Genomic DNA, 22,336 nt, shown 5'->3' on the forward strand with positions numbered 1-22,336 from the left:
CTATGCCTGGCTTGGTGGAAGCACTGAGGCCACCAGCCTCCGCAGATAGTGAGGGAGCTCATCAGGCGTGATTGGGTCAGGTATACCCCTTATTTTCAGGTGGTTGCACCATGATCTGTCATCAAGAGCTGTGTAATGAAGTGAAAGGGCTTGTTGATTAGCTTGTAGGGTTAAAATAGTGTCCATTAGGGATGACAGGCCCATCTTGAGGTCTGTGATGTTGCCCTCTGATGCTGTTACTCTGTCCGTTACAGATTGTAAATCAGCTTTTATTGCTGCCACATCAGCTGCTAATAGGCCCTTAATCTCTGTGACCAGATTGCGAAAGTCCCGTTGTGTGACCGGAGCTGATCCCTCCGTATCACCTGCAGGGTGAGGTACCTGTTCAGAGGCCGGGTCAGGCTGCGTCACACCTGCACCAGCCGGCATGGTTTTGAGTCCCACCGTCGCCGCCATTTTGGTATGTGGTTGCCGCTGAAGCATGGACCCGATGTCTCTGATCCCTGAGGGTGGCCCCTGGTTCAGCTTCTGTGTCCGTCGCCCCATGGTCAGTGTCCGATCAGGTAGAAGTGCGAACGGGAAAGCCTCCGTGTCTGAGTCCTCAAAGGGCTCTAGGCCGTTAAGTAGTGCAGACAGTTCTAGGCCTGTGGGTGGTCTGTAGGCCCCAGACCTCCGCTTTTGTCGTTTCACTTTGGCGGCGTGTAGGAACGGCATAGAATGCTTCTTGGTGTGCACCACAGGGTTATGCAGACGGTAGAGGGGTTGAATCCCCCGAAAACAGCCTGTCTCCAAGCACTGGAGGAAGGCTGCTAGCCGAAACGCGTCTGCTTGCATCTATAACATTTGTTACTTGTTATTTTATGAGCTTTTTTTCACTCTGGGCTACTATACCAATAGGGGTAAGTGGAACTCCAATTTTGTTATATGTTACATTATTGACTGTTTTGGGTCCCCCCCACCCCCCCCCCCCCCCCATAGTGCCCAGCAGTGTATATACTTTTATATATATTTTTATACAATCAATATTTTGTACTTAATTTTGGAGTCTCATCTACTTGAATCATCTGGATCGCTAGCCAGTACTTGGCACCCCTGAGCCTGATTTACAGAGCCTGGTACGGCTCTGGAGCATGTGAGTGAGAGTCATATGTTCATTTACTTTCCATCAGTCATTATACAGTTTGCACTATGTTGTTTTTTATTTCTTTCTTGTTTTAGCCTATATCCCAATCAAGCTCTACGCTGTCTGTATTACAGTCAAGTTTTATATTGGTGATATTACTCATTTTTTTGCTGTGATCACATTGGCGAGGTGTATACACTGGTACATGTTTCTTTAATTGTATTACTATAATCTGGTGCATAATGGAAGCACTAGGGTACTGGTTACACCATTTATTGTATATTCTAACTATATACAAAACTGTCATAATTTCAGTGAAGCGCCTACTCACTATTTTTTATTATCCCTAACTTATCTCTAACCATAAAAAATCATTTAATACAAAAATACATAATAGTGAAGTGGATATTGAGAGAAAAACATGCCCTTGGCTTTCAGTAGTGACATAGCGTGAGTTGCCAGCGAACCCCCTAAGCCGTGGACTGTTAGCACTCCCAGAGTCCCTAGATTGAGTACCTAGATTGCCTCGCTCCTCCTTCCCCACCTGCCTCGTCTCTGTGATGTATGTGACACTGATAGTTGCGTTGCGTACATTTTAGCAATGTTTAATGTGTATAGTCTAAAAATCTGTGTAATAGGGAAATTTCACAACAGTGAAGGATGTATCGTGGTAAAATATTGCCTTGAATGTGTTCTAGTGACATCATAAACAAAGACACCCAGTGGTAATGGCAGAACAGAGAAACAGTCCAGAATCCCTCTTGGCATATCAGTGAAAGGAGGCGGACAGAATCAATGAAGTTGTCCTGGTATAGCACACAATTAGTGGATTTGTAATCTACCAGTTCAAAGAAAATAAATCATATATAAGAAAATATGTATTACATCAGTCACTTCTGAATTCTTTATTTACTAAACACCGAATTGCAGGAAGTTGGAGATTAGCAGAGTTATTCAGTAAAGTGAGAATTCAAAGTGAATTTTAAATTTAACGGCAAAATAGCAGAACTGGAAAAAAAACTTTAATCCAGCTATGTTTCCAATATGGCTGCGTTGGTCTTAAAGGACCACTAAAGGCACCCAGACCACTTCAGCTTAATGAAGTGGTCTGGGTGCCAGGTCCAGCTAGGGTTAACCCTTTTTGCTGTAAACATAGCAGTTTCATTGACAGCCGCTAGAGGCGCTTCCGCGCTTCTCACTGTGATTTTCACAGTGAGAAGATGCCAGCGTCCATAGGAAAGCATTGAGAATGCTTTCCTGTGGACTGGCTGAATGCGCGCGCGGCTCTTGCCGCGCATGCGCATTCAGCCAATGATGGAAGAAGAGGGAGGAGAGTCCCATCGCCGAGGGAGCCCGGCGCTGGAAAAAAGGTAAGGGAATAACCCCTTCTTCCCCCTTCAGCACCACGGGAGTGGGACCCTGAGGGTGGGGGCACCCTCAGGGCACTATAGTGCCAGGAAAACGAGTATGTTTTCCTGGCACTATAGTGGTCCTTTAAATTAGGAAATTAATTTTCAACCCACTTGGAATTTTCACTTTAGTGAATAACCCTGATAATTTGTAAACAAATCAGTCTAACACAAGCTATACTTTACTGGAGTTTAGAATTGATCCAAATCATCTCTTTTTGACTTAACTTTTACCATTCTGTTTTCAATTCACAAACTGTAGCTGTTTAGTGAACACAGCCCCTTGAGTTGTTTTCTAAACCTTTACCTAGATGCTAAAATGCTCAATGCTTTTTTGTTACCTTATTACTGGTTTGGAAACAACACAAGAATGCAGAGTTGCAAACTTGCTAAGAAGATATTTCAGTATTTATATGAACAGCGATGCAGAACTCCAGTGTGTGTCAAACCTTGAAAGTCTCAGTTGATTCAGCCTCTGTCCACAGTGGGCTGGTTTATTCCAGGACCCTACCTGAAAATAATTATTATAGGTTGTCTGTGAATACGGACTGAGAACAGGATTCGATCCCTCTTTCACATATATTCAAATTACCCAAGGCAAGAGGCTGGCTAGATGCTGGTAGCTCACAAGTGATTTGTCTAGCAAATAAGCCAGCAGCTGCTCTCAGCACTGACTTGGAACTCAGTGATATTTGCATTGGACAGAATGCATCAATGGAGCTCAACTATAGTACCATATATTACTTTCTGAAATACAACATCTATTTACTGCTATTGGGTAAGCATTGTGTCATGTTTTAAAAAATACAAGTTTCTGTGCTTTTTCACAAAAACTCATCAAAGCTGACTGCAATGTATCTGTTCCATGTGAATGTAGGGATACTGTATTCTCAAAACTGTATTGAAACCTTAATGACAGTCCTTTTTTCTTTTAAAATTTCTATAACTTTTTTTTTAATAGTAAAGTTAGATATGTGCTGTTTTAGTTTACTGTTTATTGTGAGTTCTATAGACATTTTTGTTTTGCTAGTGCAGTGTTTTATGCATATAAATAATTCTAGTCTTAATTAGAGATTAACTTGTATCTGTCCCAACATAATTCATGCATAGTAGTATTCTTTGTCTAATGTTTGCTATGAAGAGTTTGTACTTTGCTACCAGCATTATGTTAATATTGTCTCGTTGCATTTAAATATAGTTTGGTCTGTTATACTTTTAAGATTATTATACACTTATATTATAGGTACATATTTATTTTATGTTAGCTTATGCATTAATTAACAGTCTGTCTGAATCCATGATAAGCATATGCCTTATGAATCTTTAAATATAGCCAGTATTTCATTGTCTTGTCTCATTCATAGCTTTTGTTTAGTGTAAGTGTTTATTTTAAATTTAAATTTTTTTTGTTAATGCACTTTACGCAATGTGTGTGCTTATATGTATGCATTCAGTATACTTTCACATATAGCATAGGATACAAATGTTTATTTTACATACATATATGAATGCATACTTGAAAGATTATTCAAAGCGTCATAACCAGCCTGCTGTAGTGGTTATGGTGCCAGGAGTACGCTGGCCCTGTTTCCCGGTAATGGTTCAAACCATTTTGCAACAGTTTGCCCTTTTACCTTGGTCCACACAGGGCGCAGTGGGTCCTCTATGGCCAGTGACGACATCCTTCTACTGCAGAGCTGCAGAAGTCAGAAATCGATTCTGCTTGCCATTAATTGGTCAACTGACCTCTCTGAGCCAATGAATGCAATGCTGAGCATAGGAATATGCACAGAATTGACATTAGCCAGCCCAGAACTCTAGTTCCGTGCTGGACAATGACACCCCAATGGCACTGCCTGAGGTGGAGTTACACGTCTGGCAGCAGAGGGATTAAACTAAGTATGTACAGTGTTTTGTAGCGCACATACAGATTCCAAGCACCATAACCACTTCAAATCTGTTAAGTTGTCATAGGGCTTGGGAAAACCTTTTCATTTTTTACCTGTTGCATATATGATTCTTTGAAATTGTGTCCTTTTAAAATGTATCCAAGTACTTTTGTATTGTTTTTCTTTTATGCTAGTTATTCACCCACTTTAGTATTGAGGGTTTATAGCACAAGATTTGAATAAACAAGGTCATAAGAATTCTTATGCACCAGAATATCTAGCTGACGGAAAATTGCAAGGGAACTGAATTACCACTTCATATTGCTCACACGTAGCTGAATTAATTTTAAAGCATATCAGAGTGCAGGGTGTTAAAGGGGAACTGACACATTTCAGGAATTTAACACCATTGATAAAAACATTGAAAATCAGCTATAAGTTGTGTTAATCTTTTTTCATGAGATGCTCAATTTTATTTTAAATTTCCATTACAAATTTAGCAAGCAACATCACATTCCAGTTCAGATAAGACATTTCAGAGAAGTCAAGGCAAATGCGGAGGAGAATTAGAAACATTGTTTAATTTCCCCTTTACTTTGTATGTTTGGACTAAGCTAACTGCCAGGTGAAACGTATAGCGTTGATAAAAAATGATTGACAGGGAGCTAAGATAGAAGCGCCCAGTTACAGGATAAAGAAGAGGTTTGAATTTCTACATGTAATTTTTGTATTCAAACCTCAAAAGTACATTTGTTAAACATAGGGATAGGTGAACATAATATTGAAAATTATCCTTTAACCCCTTAAGGACACATGACATGTGTGACATGTCATTATTCCCTTTTATTCAATAAGTTTGGTCTTTAAGGGGTTAAATAAACTAGATGATTAATAAGAATAATCAAATTAGAATAGAAAAATAGTAAGTGAAGACAGGTGATACAAAACAGTTGTAATATTAACCCTTTCTCTGCCATGCAAGTGGTACAGTACCAACACTCTAATCATTAACAAAAATATTCCATAGTACCACTTCATGAGGTGTAATTGTGTGAAAATGGCATCGGACACTGTCTGCCACAGAGTTAATAAGCGCATTATTTGAATTTGGAGATGGATTGCAATGTGATGAAGGATAAGATAACCAATAGAATTGTTTCTTTGTCCTGCTGCAGGTCAAGTAAAAAATCAGGAACCACTCAATTACCTTTAAAGGATCACTATAGTGTCAGGAAAACAAAGCGGTTTTCCTGACACTATAGTGCCGTGAGGGTGTCCCCACACTCAGGGTCCCCCTCCCGTGGTGCTGAAGGGGTTAAAACCCCTTCAGCCACTTACCTTAATCCAGCGCCGGGCTCCCTCGGCGCTGGTGATCTCTCCTCCCCGTCCGACGTCAGCTCCCCCGTCCGACATCACTGGAGCCGAATGCACATGCGCGGCAAATGCCGCGTGTGCTTTCAAAGTGTCTATAGAAAAGCATTTCTCAATGCTTTTCTATGGACGCTCTGTGCGATGGAGGCGAAATTCGCCTCCAGTGTCGCAGATGCGCCTCTAGTGACTGTCCGGAAGACAACCACTAGAGGCTGGATTAACCCCAAATGTAAATGTTATGTTTACATCTGAAGGGTTAAAACCTGAGGGACCTGGCACCCAGACAACTTAATTGAGCTGAAGTGGTCTGGGTGACTATAGTGTCCCTTTAAGACACTTAGGGCTTAATTCACTAAACACCAGTTTGTGTGATGTGAAAAAAGAGTTGCAAAATGTAAATTATAGTAGATAAACCATGGCTATAGCTGAGGTGAAAACTTTTTTTTTTTAAATCAGCTATTTTAACTCACTGTTTAACTTGCTACAATTCATATTAGTGAATAAACACCTGAATTGAGTTAGATTAATCACATTATTGTCATTATATATAAATAGGCCAATGAGAGCACATATGACACATGCTAGACTCTCCCTCCACCGTCTTTAACACATTAATAATAGGCTTATCATAATGTAACGCATTCAAATGTGTGACACTTTCTGTATTTATTGAAAATAAAATAAAAAATATAATTTTGTTGTTGCAGATGTTAACCTTGTCAATCCAGACCATTATGTGTTTTATTTTCAGATTGTCAGGTTTACAGAGCTTTGGACAGGCCTCAGGCATTTTTTCAGGGTTATTCAATTGAATTTTCAGCTGAACTGAAATATGGCTTACCGTACTTGGAGATATTGTTCAATTTAGCTATTGTGGCCTAAAATTACAATTTCACTTTGAATATGCTTTGAATGCCTGACCATTCTCACTATAGTGAATAAAAGTATTAAGAGCATTGGAGTATGAACCTTTGATATATTTATTATGGATTTTGTATTAAAAATATCCATTAGAAGGCTGGACTTTATAACTGTGGTAAGCACGGCCCCTATGTCTAAATGTTCAGAGATATGTTTACACAAAATACAAATGTTTGTCACAATTTAGAATAAAACATGCATTCTGCAAAGTGAATCTTTGTGTTTTAAATAAATATAATTGTCTGGCTGGCCCTCCCTGCTTGTCCACAAAACCAAAACAAAGCACAAAAGACTTTATTTTAGCCTAAACTTGCTGTTAGTGTTGTCTGTCAATATGAGTGTGTTTTGGTGTTGCTTTGATTGTAGGCGTAGATTGTACCTTTACATCAGAGGTTTGCATTCCTAAAAGAGAAGGCTCTAATAAACTAGAACACAGATATACATGAAATCATTTAAATGTTTGTAAATCTATACTACAGAGTGTAGAGATGATCTTGGTTTGACATAATGTATGTACAAGTTAGGGTTGTTCTTCAAGGTTTTAAGGGCTAAGTACAATGCAGATTCTTTTAGATCTCTTGGGATGAGTGTGATGTAAAAATGATCACATTTATTAGAATAATGCATATAAAACCAGCCTTTTTGCTCCTCTGTCAGCTCAATAATAAAAGCCTTAAAGTGTAAATAAAGACTATTTTTTAGTCAAATTTTAGTCAAATTTTCGAGATTTAGTTGACTAAAACTAGATTAAATCTCAAACAATTATGATGAATAAAATACGACTAAAACTAAGAGGGCTTTTTAGTCAAAAGACTAAGACTAAAACTAAATTGAAATTTGCCGCCAAAATGAACACTGCACAGAGGGTCTGTGGAAGGGGCAAAAGAGACAGACCAGGGCTTGGGAGAGAGACACCCAGAGGGGCTGGGAGGACACAAAGAGATACACATTGCCCAGGGAAGGGGCAAAAAGAAACAGAAAGAGGCTTTAACTAAGTCCATTTTCTGTCGACTAATATCTACTGGAGATTTAACCCCTTAAGGACCAAACATCTGGAATAAAAGGGAATCATGACATGTCACACATGTCATGTGTCCTTAAGGGGTTAATCGACTAAATCTAAAACAATTCAGATGACTAAAATACAACCAAAATGGCTTTTTAGTCAAAAGACTATGACTAAAAGAAAATGTAAATTTGCCGCCAAAATTAACACTGTACAGATCCATAAAAGTGCAGACACACGGGTGCATTCACCTCTGCCTTATCTGCCTGGAATCAGTTCCATAAATCAACTACTTCTCTATGTAAAGTCCATTTTAGTACAGTTTGTGGGTCTGCCAATCTGTATCATTATGCAAGATGTTCAAATATATCTGTTAAAGTGGAAATTCTTGAAACATATTTTCTGATTAACATGCTTGATCCAGTGAGTTGTCACTTCTGGTTTTTTTTTTTCCCTCTATAAATACTTCTCATATTCCTACGATTTCCTCTTTCAATCTGTTAATATGTGTCTGACTCTGTTTGGTCTGCTCTGCAACCTAACACTTTAATTTGAGGCAGAAATCAGATCTGATTATTTCTTTCATTGCTTGTAAGAGCATCTAGTAGTAGCAAGTTGTAAATGTTTCAATTCTGAAATGTCTCTGCAATTCTAAGAACATGGCAGCAATGCAATGCTAGCACATTGTAATAAAGCATTGCCACCACTAGGGCTAGGGAGGAGGTTATGTCATGGGCCTAGACTGAAAGTCTCATGATTCTCAGCCAACCAAAGCAGGCCGTGCACGTGTGTTTCAGCAATACATTGAGCGGTACAGCTGTACATGTTTGCAGGATTAGAGATGACTCTGCTCTCATGCAGAATGTCAGATGTGTACACACCCCAAACCGAGAACTGTAAACTGGATTGTGAATTAACGAAAACTATTCATGGTATGGCTGTTTTTATTTTATTGAGCACTTCCACTCATCATAAACTACAGATCCCATAAAGTGCTACCGTTATCCATGAAATCAAAGTCAAAATGAAAGGCTCCTGATTTGTAAATTATATAAATAAATATCATTTAAATGTTATGTTTATATTTTGCAGTACACTGATAGGCGCCATTTTCTGCCATTTAGTTCATAGATCAAGTAAAAAAAAAAAAATCTATATTTAAATATTATATATATTTATCAACTATATAATATCAGGGTCATAACTAGGAACCTCACAGCCCCGGTGAAAGCAGAGGCGGTCAATAAGTACTGTACAAATCCCATGATGCTTTGCCAGCTATAGATCTACTATTTACCCATCCCTGCAGAGCTCTATTTGTATGTTGCAGTATCTGTGAATGTAAATGTGTTTTGTATGTAGATTTTGTATGGAGTATATTTGTGTCAATGTTTGTTTATTTGTATATTGCTGATGCTTGAATGCAGGGGGTCTGTTTGTGTTTATTGTTGGTATTTGAATGCAGGGCTATTTTGTGTACAGTGCTGGCATTTAATTGTGCAGTGGGTTTGTGTGTAATATTGGTGAATGCATGCAAATGCACTGGCACAAACACATATAGGGGCACATTGTCATACACAGAAACACAAATACACTGCCACACACATGCACACATACATATATTCACACAGATACACTACGAGAGACACACACACAGATTAACATGCATATATAGTTACTTTGACACATACTAACATACATGCAAGATCCACACACAGATCCACATGTACAGATGCATACTCTGACACACACAAACACTAACATATATGCATAGATACATATACTGACACATATGCACAAATCCATACACCAACACACATAAACACTGACAAACATACATAGATACATACACTGACACACACAAATACTGACACTTTGCACAGATGCATATACTAACACATATGCACAAATCCATACACAGACACAAACAAATACACTGACACAAACAAACACTGACAGGTATGCACATATTCCTACACTGACACACACAAACACTGACAGACATGCACAGATGCATACACTGACACATATGCATATACTGACACACAAATACTGGCACACTTAGAAACACTTACCTTTTCTATCAGTCCATCCCTTTTGTGGCGCAACCTGACGGCACCACCTGCCCTAGTGGTCAGTTGCTGTTATGTGACAACCAATGGCAGCAGGGCTTCCACCTTTGTGAGAAGCCTGTAATTGGTCCACGTGAGACCCTGGCTAATGTCATGTAGGGGCGTGGAAGGCAGTGTTTTACTGGGGGACCTAAATAATAGTGGCCAATAGAGTAATTTATGCAAATAAAGATCACCCAAAAAGGATTGGAGTAACCCTTTAAAGAAACACCCCAAGTACCAAAACGACTGCAATGTGCTGTAGTCTCCTGGTTCCCCACCAATGTCAGTAATCAAACCTCATGCTTACATTCCCAGCATCCTCTCTAACAGGAAGCTATCAGCTCTAAACTAAACCTGGTGGTGCAGGGTTTAACAGATTAGCAATCCGCTAATGTTCTCAGCCAGTGTCCAATCCACCACGTCTTCCTGAACACACATCATTTCTTCATGTTGATGGGCAGCACATGCACGTTGCTGTATGTAGAACCCATATGCTGCAGGATTTAGTGCTGATTAATCGCTTCTTTTTCCTACCTTAATCAATTCTACATTCTACAGGCCAGCACCTTTCATGTGCTGCTCATCAATAGGTGCAGGTCATGTGTATCCAGCAAAGTGTGGAGGATCTGGCAACCCTAGGTGTGTCCCAGGCTTTGTCAAGATGTGTAATTCTGATAAAGGGCTCCCAGATAAAAGTAAACAGGGAAGCACAAAAGACTGGGTAAACACACTGTTGAATGTCAATATTATTTTCAGCTGTTGGTTTTTATACAATACACTCCAGTGATGGCTGGTGTTACTGTAGAATTAACATATAGGAAAGAATGTAGCAGACATATAATAATGACAAGGGCTAAATTGAAAACCCTGACAGTGTTTCCCACGCATGATTAATTATCATGCTGATTATAGGAGAGGAAAGTTTTACATGAAATATTTTGTTGGGGTTTGGGAAGAGGGAAGATTAACTGTTTCATTGCTAGAGAGTGTGATCAAAGGGACTTTCTCAAGTATAGAACACGGTATACAATTGGCATCATACATTCAGCTTTTTTTTTATCTCCGTAAAGTGTTACTCCAACCAAAAACCATTGCGCTATAAAAACAATGTTTTTGAGTCATTAGAGTGACCATTACCTCCAAATCAAAAAAGAAAGCAGTAAAGCATAAACTTACATTCTATCTAACGCCAAGTTCTCCCTGCAGCCCAATCATCCTTTGGTGAAAAGAGGACTTTGGTGCCATTAGCTGTCTGTCTCGCGCATGCTCAGTGTGCGGACAACAGACACCCAATATGCACAGAATTCATATTAGCTAAGCCGGAACTTTAGTTCCTAGCTGGTTAATGATGCTGCTGGAGGTGGAGGTGGTCATAGTGTTTAGAGTATATTCTTTACCATAAAGAGAAATGATAAAGTATTCATACAATCACTTAAGGAGATATTCGTTCACTACTTACCCCAGTACAAAAGGCCTAAATTATAACTTTTTTGAGAATTACGTAGTTTCATGAAATTAATAACAAAGAGAAATAGAATTTGGGATGGAACAGCGCTACAGTACTGATCACAGAGGTGAAAGGAGCTGCACACCTGAGGGGAAGGGCAACCCTCACACCCTTCAATAAATCTGGGAGCAGGAAACAAAAAAAAAATACAGGGTGCGCTAGGTGGAATGGGAGGTAATAAAAAGACAAGTCTCTGAAAATACACAAGGGGGTCTTGGGTAGGTCTTCTTAGGTTCTTGATGAGGTCCTGAGTGGTTGATATGAAAAACAAAATTAGACAAAAAGGAAGACCAATAGTGCACAACCGTTAAGGATAGTGTCACGGACAACACAGAAGAGAAAAATGCCAACTCACAATCAGTAGAGCTATGCCCAGCTCTAGGTAAAACAGCATACAGTGGTATTTGAAACTCCCCACATGTTGGATATAGCTGGACAATAGGTGATTCTTCAATACTTTGTACAACGACTCAAATGCGTGTCAGCATATAAAAAACATAAAGGAAAAAAGCGGACCAATGGTACAATAACGTATGACACCTGCAGCTACAGACAAACACTGAAGTCCTGAGAGTGCTAACTTACAATAAAAAGAGCTATAACCAGCTCTGAGTAAAACAGCATACAGTGGTATTTAAACTCCCCACTTGTAGGATATCCTTCTGGTGATGTATGGAGTGCAGGATTTATGAAAGACAAAAGCACAAAAGAGGGCCCATAGTGTTCTCAGTGAATAAAATAGTGCAAAAGGTAAAAATGAAATGTACTTACAATAAATAGAGCAGCCACACTGCTCTATGAACCAGGCGTGAGTGGAATAATCCCCACCTAAGGATTTCTTTGTAGTACTGGATCTTTAAAACAGTAGAAAACAGCCAGGATAAAAGTAGCAAAAAATAAAAATAGAAGGACTGACCATAAGAATATAGGTAGTCTAAAAATACTTTAATAATAACGCGTTTCGCCCAAAAAACGATCACATGACATGTACACATATACAAAATAAACATAAAAGATACAGAATGATTGTTTTACATAAATGAATACTTAAAATGGTTACAAACCCTTGTATAGTGCTTATAGACTATTAAAAATTACCTTTTATTTGACAGAAAAAGAGAAAGATTTTTATTACCTTTTATTTCTATTTTTATTTTTTGCAACTTTTATCCTGGCTGTTTTATACTGTTTTAAAGATCCAGTACTACAAAGAAATCCTTAGGTGGGGATTATTCCACTGACGCCTGGTTCATAGAGCAGTGTGGCTGCTCTATTTATTGTAAGTACGTTTCATTTTTACCTTTTGCACTATTTTATTCACTGAGAACACTATGGGCCCTCTTTTGTGCTTTTGTCTTTCATAAATCCTGCACTCCATACATCACCAGAAGGATATCCTACAAGTGGGGAGTTTAAATACCACTGTATGCTGTTTTACTCAGAGCTGGTTATAGCTCTTTTTACTGTACGTTAGCACTCTCAGGACTTCAGTGTTTGTCTGTAGCTGCAGGTGTCATACGTTATTGTACCATTGGTCCGCTTTTTTCCATTATGTTTTTTTATATGCTGTCACGCATTTGAGTCGTTGTACAAAGTATTGAAGAATCACCTATTGTCCAGCTATATCCAACATGTGGGGAGTTTCAAATACCACTGTATGCTGTTTTACCTAGAGCTGGGCATAGCTCTACTAATTGTGAGTTGGCATTTTTATCTTCTGTGTTGTCCGTGACACTATCCTTAACGGTTTTGCACCATTGGTCTTCCTTTTTGTCTAATTTTGTTTTTCATATCAACCACTGAGGACCTCATCAAGAACCTAAGAAGACCTACCCAAGAACCTCTTGTGTATTTTCAGAGACTTGTCTTTTTATTACCTCCCATTCCACCTAGCGCACCCTGTATTTTTGTTGTTTCCTGCTCATGAAATTAATAAACTGAACTAAAATAATAATTCAAATGATCAATTGAAGCATTCAGTAGCAGTGATGTCCCGAACGGTTCGCTGGCGAATAGTTCCTGGCGAACATAGCTTGTTCGCGTTCGCCACGAATGGCGAACATATGCGATGTTCGGTCCGCCCCCTATTCATCATCATTGAGTAAACTTTGACCCTGTACCTCACAGTCAGCAGACACATTCCAGCCAATCAGCAGCAGACCCTCCCTCCCAGACCCTCCCACCTCCTAGACAGCATACAATTTAGATGAATTCTGAAGCTGCATTTTTTTAATTTTTTAATTTTCTTTTGTTTATTATACATTATCCTCCATAGCCAGTAACCTGTGTTTATTATACATTATCCCCCCCCATAGCCAGTAACCTGTGTTTATCATACATTATCCCCCATAGCCACTAACCTGTGTTTATTATACATTATCCCCCATAGCCAGTAACCTGTGCTTATTATACATTATCTCCCCCATAACCAGTAACCTGTGTTTATTATGCATTATCCCCCCACAACCAGCAACCTGTGTTTATTATACATTATCCCCCCACAACCAGTAACCTGTGTTTATTATACATTATCCCCCCCATAGCCAGCAACCTGTGTTTATTATACATTATCCTCCCCATAGCCAGTAACCTGTGTTTATTAGACATTATCCCCCCATAAACAGTAACATGTGTTTATTATACATTATCCTCCCATAGCCAGTAACCTGTGTTTATTATACATTATCCCTCCATAGCCATTAACCTGTGTTTATTATACATTATCCCCCCATAGCCAGTAACCTGTGTTTATTATACATTATCCCCCATAGCCAGTTGTCTGTGTTTATTATACATTATCCCTCCCATAGCCAGTAACCTGTGTTTATTATACATTATCCCCCATAGTCATTTATCGTTGGACCTAGGCAGCATGATGTCTTAGGCCGGCCCAGAGAGTGAGTGAGTGAATAATATAATATATATGTTCAGAAACATATTAGTAATATATGTAAATCGGCTTCATGCAAAGAGGGTGAAAAGGTATTAAAGAAAAACACACTTATTGCATCAAATTTACAAAGCCAAACTTTTAAAAGCTTTCCTCATTTCTTTCTCGGGATGAGGAATATATCGGTTGTAGACTGAGGATTTCCATCTGCCCAATCCTTGAATAATATGCACTGGAGTGTCAGTGTTGAAGGAGACCGAAGCTGCCCCTATTCTAAATGAAAGACCCGAGACATGGATACAACCCAATCTTAGGAGTAGTGTTCTGATGTAGAAGATGAATTTAGCCGCAGTCAGAGGGATTCAGTGAGAGTAGTGGTGAAATGTGTGTGGCATGACTGAGTGTGGGTAAGTAAGAGTCAAGTATTTTAACTGGGCACTAGTTCTAGGTGGGATAAAGTGGTATAGCGGATGGATGAGTAGTTTGGTTCGTTTTAGAGGTTTGTAGAGAAAGTATATAGTGATCATGATTTTTAGCGATATCCAATATTTTTTTTTTTTTTAATTCTTTATTTTAGTGTGCAACACAGAAATAACATACAGGCTGGTAGCGCCACAACAGCATCTACTAGCTTAATGCGTTCAAACATTCGTATACAGTGTCCTGGCATGAGAGACAGTTGCACTTTTTTCTTTTTTAAGTTAAAGAAACAGGCTTCATTATAGATGATAGTATAACACTTGAATAATAGTAATGCAGGCTCTGGTAACGGACGTAAAGTGAAATAAAAATGGCGATATCCAATATTTTTAAGGTGGTCTCAAACAAACATAAAATGCTATATAAAATTTGTGGGAATATCAAATAGTCGTGTACAGTAAATCAGAGAGGGCTCAGAATATCGAACCATCGATCGGTAACCTGGATGAAGTAGGGGATCTATCTGTTTTATTAAATACGCGGTAATATGCTTTTAATGGGATAGGACGTTAGGAAAGGTGTGTGATTGGGATAAGTGGTTGTGGCTGTATTTACCTTATCCTGGGACCGACCTGGCTCCTAAGCTTGAGCTGCGCGTGGCTGGATCACTCCTGCCTCCACACGATGCGCATGCGGCTTGATCTCCTCTTCTGATTTAGCCGCGTGCACTGACAGCAGTGATCGGTCACGTGGCCCGCCTGGCACTAGGAGCACGGCTCGAGTCACAAGCTCGTCTTAAAGGGGCAGTGGGAGTCAAAAGTTGATTCAGGCGCCCATTGGCCCACGTCATTCCAGCACCCCCACACACGAACGTTTTGGGGGCACAATAGCTTGCATTTAAAAAAAGAAAACGTTTTTGACTGTATATAGCAGTCAGTTTCCTTCACACGTGTGCGTTTCAGGGCCTGCCAGGGCACAGTGTCACACCAGTGCAACTCATATCTGGTGTAACAGTAGTGAACATTAAAAAAAAAAAAAACTAGAAATTTGACTGTGAAATAATAGCAGTCAGTTTTCTTCACACGTGTGCGTTTCAGGGCCTGCCAGGGCACAGTGTCACACCAGTGCAACTCATATCTGGTGTAACAGTAGTGTACATTGAAAAAAAAATACAGGGGGCTTGTTGTCACCTTTCGGGGACCCTTGGTGTTGTACGTGGCTGGGTGGAGGAAGAGACCTTCAATGACATCAGTGAGGACAAGGAACGGGACATGGCTAGCTTGGTATCCAACCTTGTGCAAATGGACTGTTTGCGGTGTGTTAAACAGGGAGTTTGGTCTGTCACTGTGAAGCGGGCGTAACCCTTACACTACCTGATCGATACAACATCATACCTGATGTTTTAAAGCACGTTATTCCAAACAATTTAGGAATGTTAGGTGATTTATGCCCTTTATGGATTAAAACCAGACTCTGCATCAACTATGTAATTTAACATGGGAGTTTTGCCATGGAACCCCCTCCGGCATGCCACAGTCCAGGTGTTAGTCCCCTTGAAACAACTTTTCCATCACTATTGTGGGCAGAAAGAGTCCCTGTGGGTTTTAAAATTTGCCTGCCTATTGAAGTCTATGGCGGCTCGCCGGGTTTGCCCGTTCACGAACATTTGCGGAAGTTCGCGTTCGCCGTTCGCGAACGGAAAATTTTATGTTCGCGACATCACTATTCAGTACTTCTTGGAGCTCCAACTCTGAGGCTTTCCATCAAACGTATCAAGTAGAGGAGTCTTAGGGAGGTTTCTAAAACCAGTCTGCCGCTTGTGTAGGAGAGGATTGATCAGAGGCTTCTGGAGACAAAAAAATACACCAGTTTATCATCTGTGTCCATGTTAACAGCCATGAACTGGAGGAGAATAGCACAGAAATAGAGCATGCTGTGCATTTGATGTCAGTATACTCTGCAGTGAGTGTAAATTTTAATCCTGCTCACCTGTAATGTCCATGGTGGTTAAGGATCTTTGAAGATGGAGATTAATCCAGAATGGAGAACAGACAAAAAGTTAAAATATCTTTAAAGGTTTGAGTGGCATTTTTCACCAAGAACTCACCCTACTTCGGGAGTGGAGTCCCCAGAATTGCATGACAGCAAAGCTTTGACATGCATTGAAACAAAAAAACTAAAGCCTGACACTACACTGCAGTTAGAACAAGATCAATTATGAGTTGATAATAAATCATGTTTTAAAGAAACAGGATTTAGGTTGTGACTGGTAGCTCACAGTCACAGTCACATACAGGCATCAACATAGGAAGAAAATTACTTTTTTTGGGGGGGGTAGGGGGGTGGGGTAAGCGGGGAGGTGAGCCTTACATAATGATCCTAGCCCCGTATATGATCAAAGAGACCAGAATTTCTGGGTGGATTCATCTCCCACACTCCCCCAGGTTCCTACGCCCATTTGTACAAGCCAGTGTCATGTGTACAAAACAAGGGGCTGAGGTTGATGTTCTGGTAAAAGCCACAGGTTTGACAGGTAGCTTAGGTTCAGACTAGATTTGTGAACTAGAAAAAGTCAGCAACAGAAAATCAAACAGAACACAGAAGATCTGTAGGAAAATCCCACTTTGCAGAGTGTGCTGTTTTGTGAGCTGAAACTAAATGAAAAAAATATGATCTTATTGCAAGTATCTGGTTTGGTGTAATAACAATGTACAAAGAGAACACATGCGAGTTATTCGTTTAGCAAAATGTGTGAATACTCCCTGTGATCACACTGTCTATCGAAACCATCATCCTAGCAGCACAGCCATATGCTTCCTCGTTTTGTCAAACAGCCATCAGTTTAATACATAGTAAAATGCTTGGATCATTTACTGGTTGTTCTTGCATTGAAAACCAAAAAGATGAGCAAACATAACATGGATTAGGTGGTATATCCAGATCCATAAAACACCCCCAAAAACACAAGAAATTTGTTGGAAATATGTCCTTGGATCTGGTGAATTCCATTGTGATTTAATAAGGTATAAAATAATTTAAACATAAAAATGCGTGGATCTGGCAGGATCCCGCTATATTTTAATGTAAAATGCGTGGAGTAATATATATATAGATCATGTAGAATTCCATTGTGTTTCTATGAAATATAATGGATCTGATGAAATCCAGCAATTTTTCATAAAAAAAAAATACTGATGGATCTGTGTTTTAATAAACATTTGAATAAAGAATTGAGAAATGGCACAATGGAAGGCTGAGCTAATGAATAAATTGTGTGAATAATGAAATTCTTCTATGCGCAATTCATTCATAAGTTCATTCTTTAAATTCATAAAATTGGTACCCTAAAGTGGGATTACCATATTTAAGGGTATCAACTTAAGGAGTTGTTGTGTTTAGTAAATAGCTCTCTTATTTGGTATCCTTCAACATGAAAACTCCACATAAATGTATCAAATCAGGGAGCTGTCTACAAAACAGCTGTGAGATCACCAGTAACAAATGGTTTTACACGTATTATGACTAGAGGTGTACAGTGAGTAATTTTTTTAATGAGGCACCATTTAAAAAAAAAAAAAAATCTCCTTACTGATAAAAATTAGTAGAAAAAAAAATTAAACAATTTTTTTTTTGATAACCACAAATATTTATTTTTCAAAAAAGCAGTAGCACACAGCTGTAGACATTGGGGAGACAGGGAGGAAGGAAAAGACAGCCGGACTTATGAACACATCATCGAATGTCCTGCTCCAGAATAACCCTAATGCTCATATAAATAATTTTGCAATAAACCAGGCTAAGCAATAATTCCCAAACTGGACAGAATGAACCTGGTAATTACCAAGATGGAGATTGTACATTCCAGTAACTTGGCTACAACTTTATTAGGCATTTACCAAAGGTTATCACATATATTTATCAATTTTCCCTATTAGAAATATGACTGGTGATAGCAATTTCTTTTTGTATTTCATATTTCGGTTAAAACATTTCTTTACATTTGATGTTTTTGTTCTAGTGGTGTTGATCAATGACTTTCATTTGTTTGGTTCACATATAACAATGTTTATTGATGTCCCTCTAACAGATACGTGTTCTGCACTGACCCTTACAACACTATCGAAAACTATCCATGGCACTGTGGGAAAGCCTCTCCTTCTACCCGTTCATTACAACTTCAACACCTCTACTTCTGGGATTCAAATTATATGGCTACTCGAGAGGTCTAACTTCCTTCCAATATACTTGGTCAACTCGATGAATCAAACAGTGGTTCATGACCTGGAATTTCAACACAAATTCACTCTTCGTCCTCCAGATGCCTCGTTGCTGATACATTCATTACATTTTGCAGATGAAGGCAACTACATTGTAAAAGTAAACATTCCAGGAAATACAACTATTTCAGCCACTCAAAAGATTGAGGTTACTGTTAACGGTAAGTCCATTATTTAGAACAATTTTTTCATGATACCCCTTGTTGCATCTATTTAAAAATTAGAGAGTTAAGAAAGTCAAGGTCTTTAATAGGGGTGCAGGGAGGAGGAGAGGGGGGGGGGTATATGTCCCAAGTGTCCCTGTTTAGGAGGGCCAGTTCCTATTTTGGGTCCCTCTGTCCTACTTTTATGTCCTGTTGTCCCTCTTTTCTATGAGTTCAATTTTGCTGGATAGAGCTCAACAGCAATAAAACTCACCGAAATGTGCCTTTATATTGCAATAAATGTGTTTGGAAAGCCTGTGTAATTAAGATACACTGTTCTTGTTCAAAATTATATTTTGGTTGCATACATTGTTTTTGTCCATAAGATACATTTTTCCAAGACACCTTTTATTTTTTTTTATTTTTTTACTTCATAAGCTTAGTAAACATAATTTTGTGGTGGTTGGGACACAGTGTTTGAAATTCTTCACAGTGGAGGTGGGGGGTATAAAAAAAAAACCTCACAAGAAAAAACAAAACCCACAATCTTTTATTTTTTTACATTCTTTATTTTTTAAATGTATTGATAAACATACAGGTTCGTGGGGCATGTCAGCACAATGTAAGAAAACATTGAGCGATGTATAACATGACATGTACAGAACTCTGCATTATTATTTTTTTGTAAGATAAAACTTTACTGACTAAACTCCCATATATCTAAGGTTAACTAGAGTATAATAAAAGCTGGAACATAGCCCACCTCTATCAAACAAAATCTTAATACAATAAAACAGTGGAAATGGACCTTGAGTAGTATATGAGATTTTAACCACTGGGTTGTACAGGAACATCTTAGGACTTAAGAGCAGACAGAAAGAAAATTAAGAAGGGTGAGCTCCAGGTCAGTATAATAATAGCCCAACATATAACATGAATTAAGGCAGACTTGCTCCAGAGTAACGGGGCTGTCCAGTTGCCTCAGTGATCGGATGCTTCTCCCAGTTACCGGGCCACCAGACCCGCTAGGCTGCAGGTCTAGGTGAAGTAAATACTCAAAGAAACAAATCAATTCAAGTCACTATTGTTGCAGGCTATTGGCAGGATATCCTGCCGCCAGTTCCCTGTGGTTTCTGAGGGAATTGGACACTCTTTAGGGGTAATTTTAGCTTAGATGTTGTCGAGCTGAAGGAAAGCACGTCCAGCCATCTTGAGTGTGAGGCCCCGCACCCCAACCCACAATCTTTTAAAGCCATTTGCTTTTAATGTATTATTTGCCAGACATTTTGTGGTATTTGGTATGTACTATGTGATTTAGAATGCTTGTCTTCTAGTCTGAACGTAACAGGGAATACTAAACAAATAAAGAAAAGTACAAACTCTGTGAAAGAAACATCTATCGGTCCAAGACAGCCTGATATTATAAAGATGTTATCTTACATTGAGAATTCAAAATGTATGCAGTATGCAGGACAAAAAAAAAAAAATACATGCATTATATTAGTTTTCAAAATAACATTTCTGTCTCTTCCAAATTCTCTTTTATAATAAATATCAGGTGATGTTGTCAGGGTTATTCACTAAAGTGAGAGTTAAAAGTGAATTTAAAATTCTAACAAAAGTAGATAAATTGAAAGTATAGCTGATTTGACGTTAAGTTTCTAAATTCACTTGGAATGCTTGTTTTAGTTAATAACCCTGTCTGTGTGTTTAGAGTTTCCAATACAGATTGCATAGTATGCATAAAGTAGATTCAACCAGTTCGACTTTATTAATTATGGTGAAAGAGTTAAACCTGAGGCCAGTGTTGTCTCATAACAATAGCTGTCACTGTCATTAGTGGTTAACAGTATTTTTAGACCATACCTTCATTGCAACATGCACTGAATGAGCAAAATGGATTGCATCCACAGTATCACACACTCACTAATGAATAGAGAAAGTAATTTTAGCAGCATCCTCGGAAGGCATAAAATGAAATTTCTGAGGTTGGACATGGAGTCTACAAGCAGGGATAACTCCTCTAAGTACTGGATAGGCTATACTTATAAATATTAAGGCTAAAGGGGCAATCTCAATGCCATAACCACTACAGCTTGTTAGCTGACCCCTCCCAGCATGTTTAGCCTATCACCGCAGATCAACATTGACCAGGGAAACAGGGATTTTCACTTACACATAAACAGAGATGCAGCAGGGGTATTGACCATAGGTGGTGGGAAAGTCCAGTCTTTTTTGAATTTACATTTTTTTTTCAAACCTATACAAAATGGAGACGTACCCAAGGATTCTTTACGGCATAACTACTATAATTAACTGAGTAATATGAAATATAAAGACCCCCTACCAACAGGAGCATGACATTGTAGTTACGAAACATTGTGCATAATAGTATAAAACAAATATTTTTTTTCTTAAGATTTTTATTTTTTTTATTTTTTTATTTAATATTTTTCACGTGCATGTTAGGTATTACATACAGGCTCTTGGTGCCCCAATAGCATTCCTCAAGCACATTTTCATATTTGACAATTGGAGCTTAAGTGAGACAGGCACATTTTTATGATATATATGTTTCACAGAAGTGTGTACATTGTGGAGTTAAGTGTTTACAGGCTTTGTACGCGTAAGTGTAAGGTCGCTCATTTGTCTAGTGGGCTTCTTAGTTGGTTACATGCTTGGGTTACCACGGGCACCCGCTCTTTATGTGTGAGACTGTGCGGGGCTGTCGGCATTTGCTCCCCCTACGAGGTCTGTATGCATGTGTAGTAGTTGTGGGGGCCTCTGTCAGGGCTAGCGTGTGCTATTGCCCGGTCAGTGTTAGGCTATAGTGTGTGTGTGATCATGTTTGCTGGCTGGAGTGGCTGTGTTTGCGGGTGGTTAGGCCAGCAGATTGTAGTAAGCGTTAAGTTCAGAGTTAGCCAATGTCCTGGCTGGGTGGTAGGTTTGGCGGTATCAGGAGATCTGGAGTCCATCCAAGCGGGTTCACCCCAAAGCCCCAGGCAGTCTTGGAGACCAGCATCCGTGAACCACGAACCCGGGTAGTCCCAAAGGAGGCCGTGTTCTTCCCTAGTCGGGGGCTGCTGTGGATCCTGATGGAGGGTCGCCGTTTGTGGCGCCGGATCCTCTGAGCCGGTGGGTGATGCTCAGGGTGTAGTCCCCTGGGTGTCTGCCGCCCGGGTGGGCCTGTCCGGTGAGGTTGTGCGTTGGTGCCATTGTGAGTGCCCAGGGGGGACCCGCCTGGTTCCTGTCCGCTCTTCCTCCGC

General features: G+C 39.3%; 1 protein-coding gene across 1 annotated transcript in view; it reads left to right on the plus strand.

The window, feature by feature from the left end:
• The first annotated feature begins 3,144 nt into the window (after window positions 1-3,144).
• The window catches only part of HEPACAM2 (HEPACAM family member 2), a 107,089-nt gene continuing 87,897 nt past the window's right edge, over window positions 3,145-22,336 (plus strand). The window contains exons 1-2 of the mRNA XM_063450683.1: window positions 3,145-3,310; window positions 18,738-19,088. Coding sequence (XP_063306753.1) covers window positions 3,247-3,310; window positions 18,738-19,088 — 415 coding nt within the window. The 5' untranslated portion in view covers window positions 3,145-3,246. The remainder of the gene's footprint in view (window positions 3,311-18,737; window positions 19,089-22,336) is intronic.

Source organism: Pelobates fuscus, chromosome 4, assembly GCF_036172605.1.
Source record: "Pelobates fuscus isolate aPelFus1 chromosome 4, aPelFus1.pri, whole genome shotgun sequence".
Lineage (NCBI taxonomy): Eukaryota > Metazoa > Chordata > Amphibia > Anura > Pelobatidae > Pelobates > Pelobates fuscus.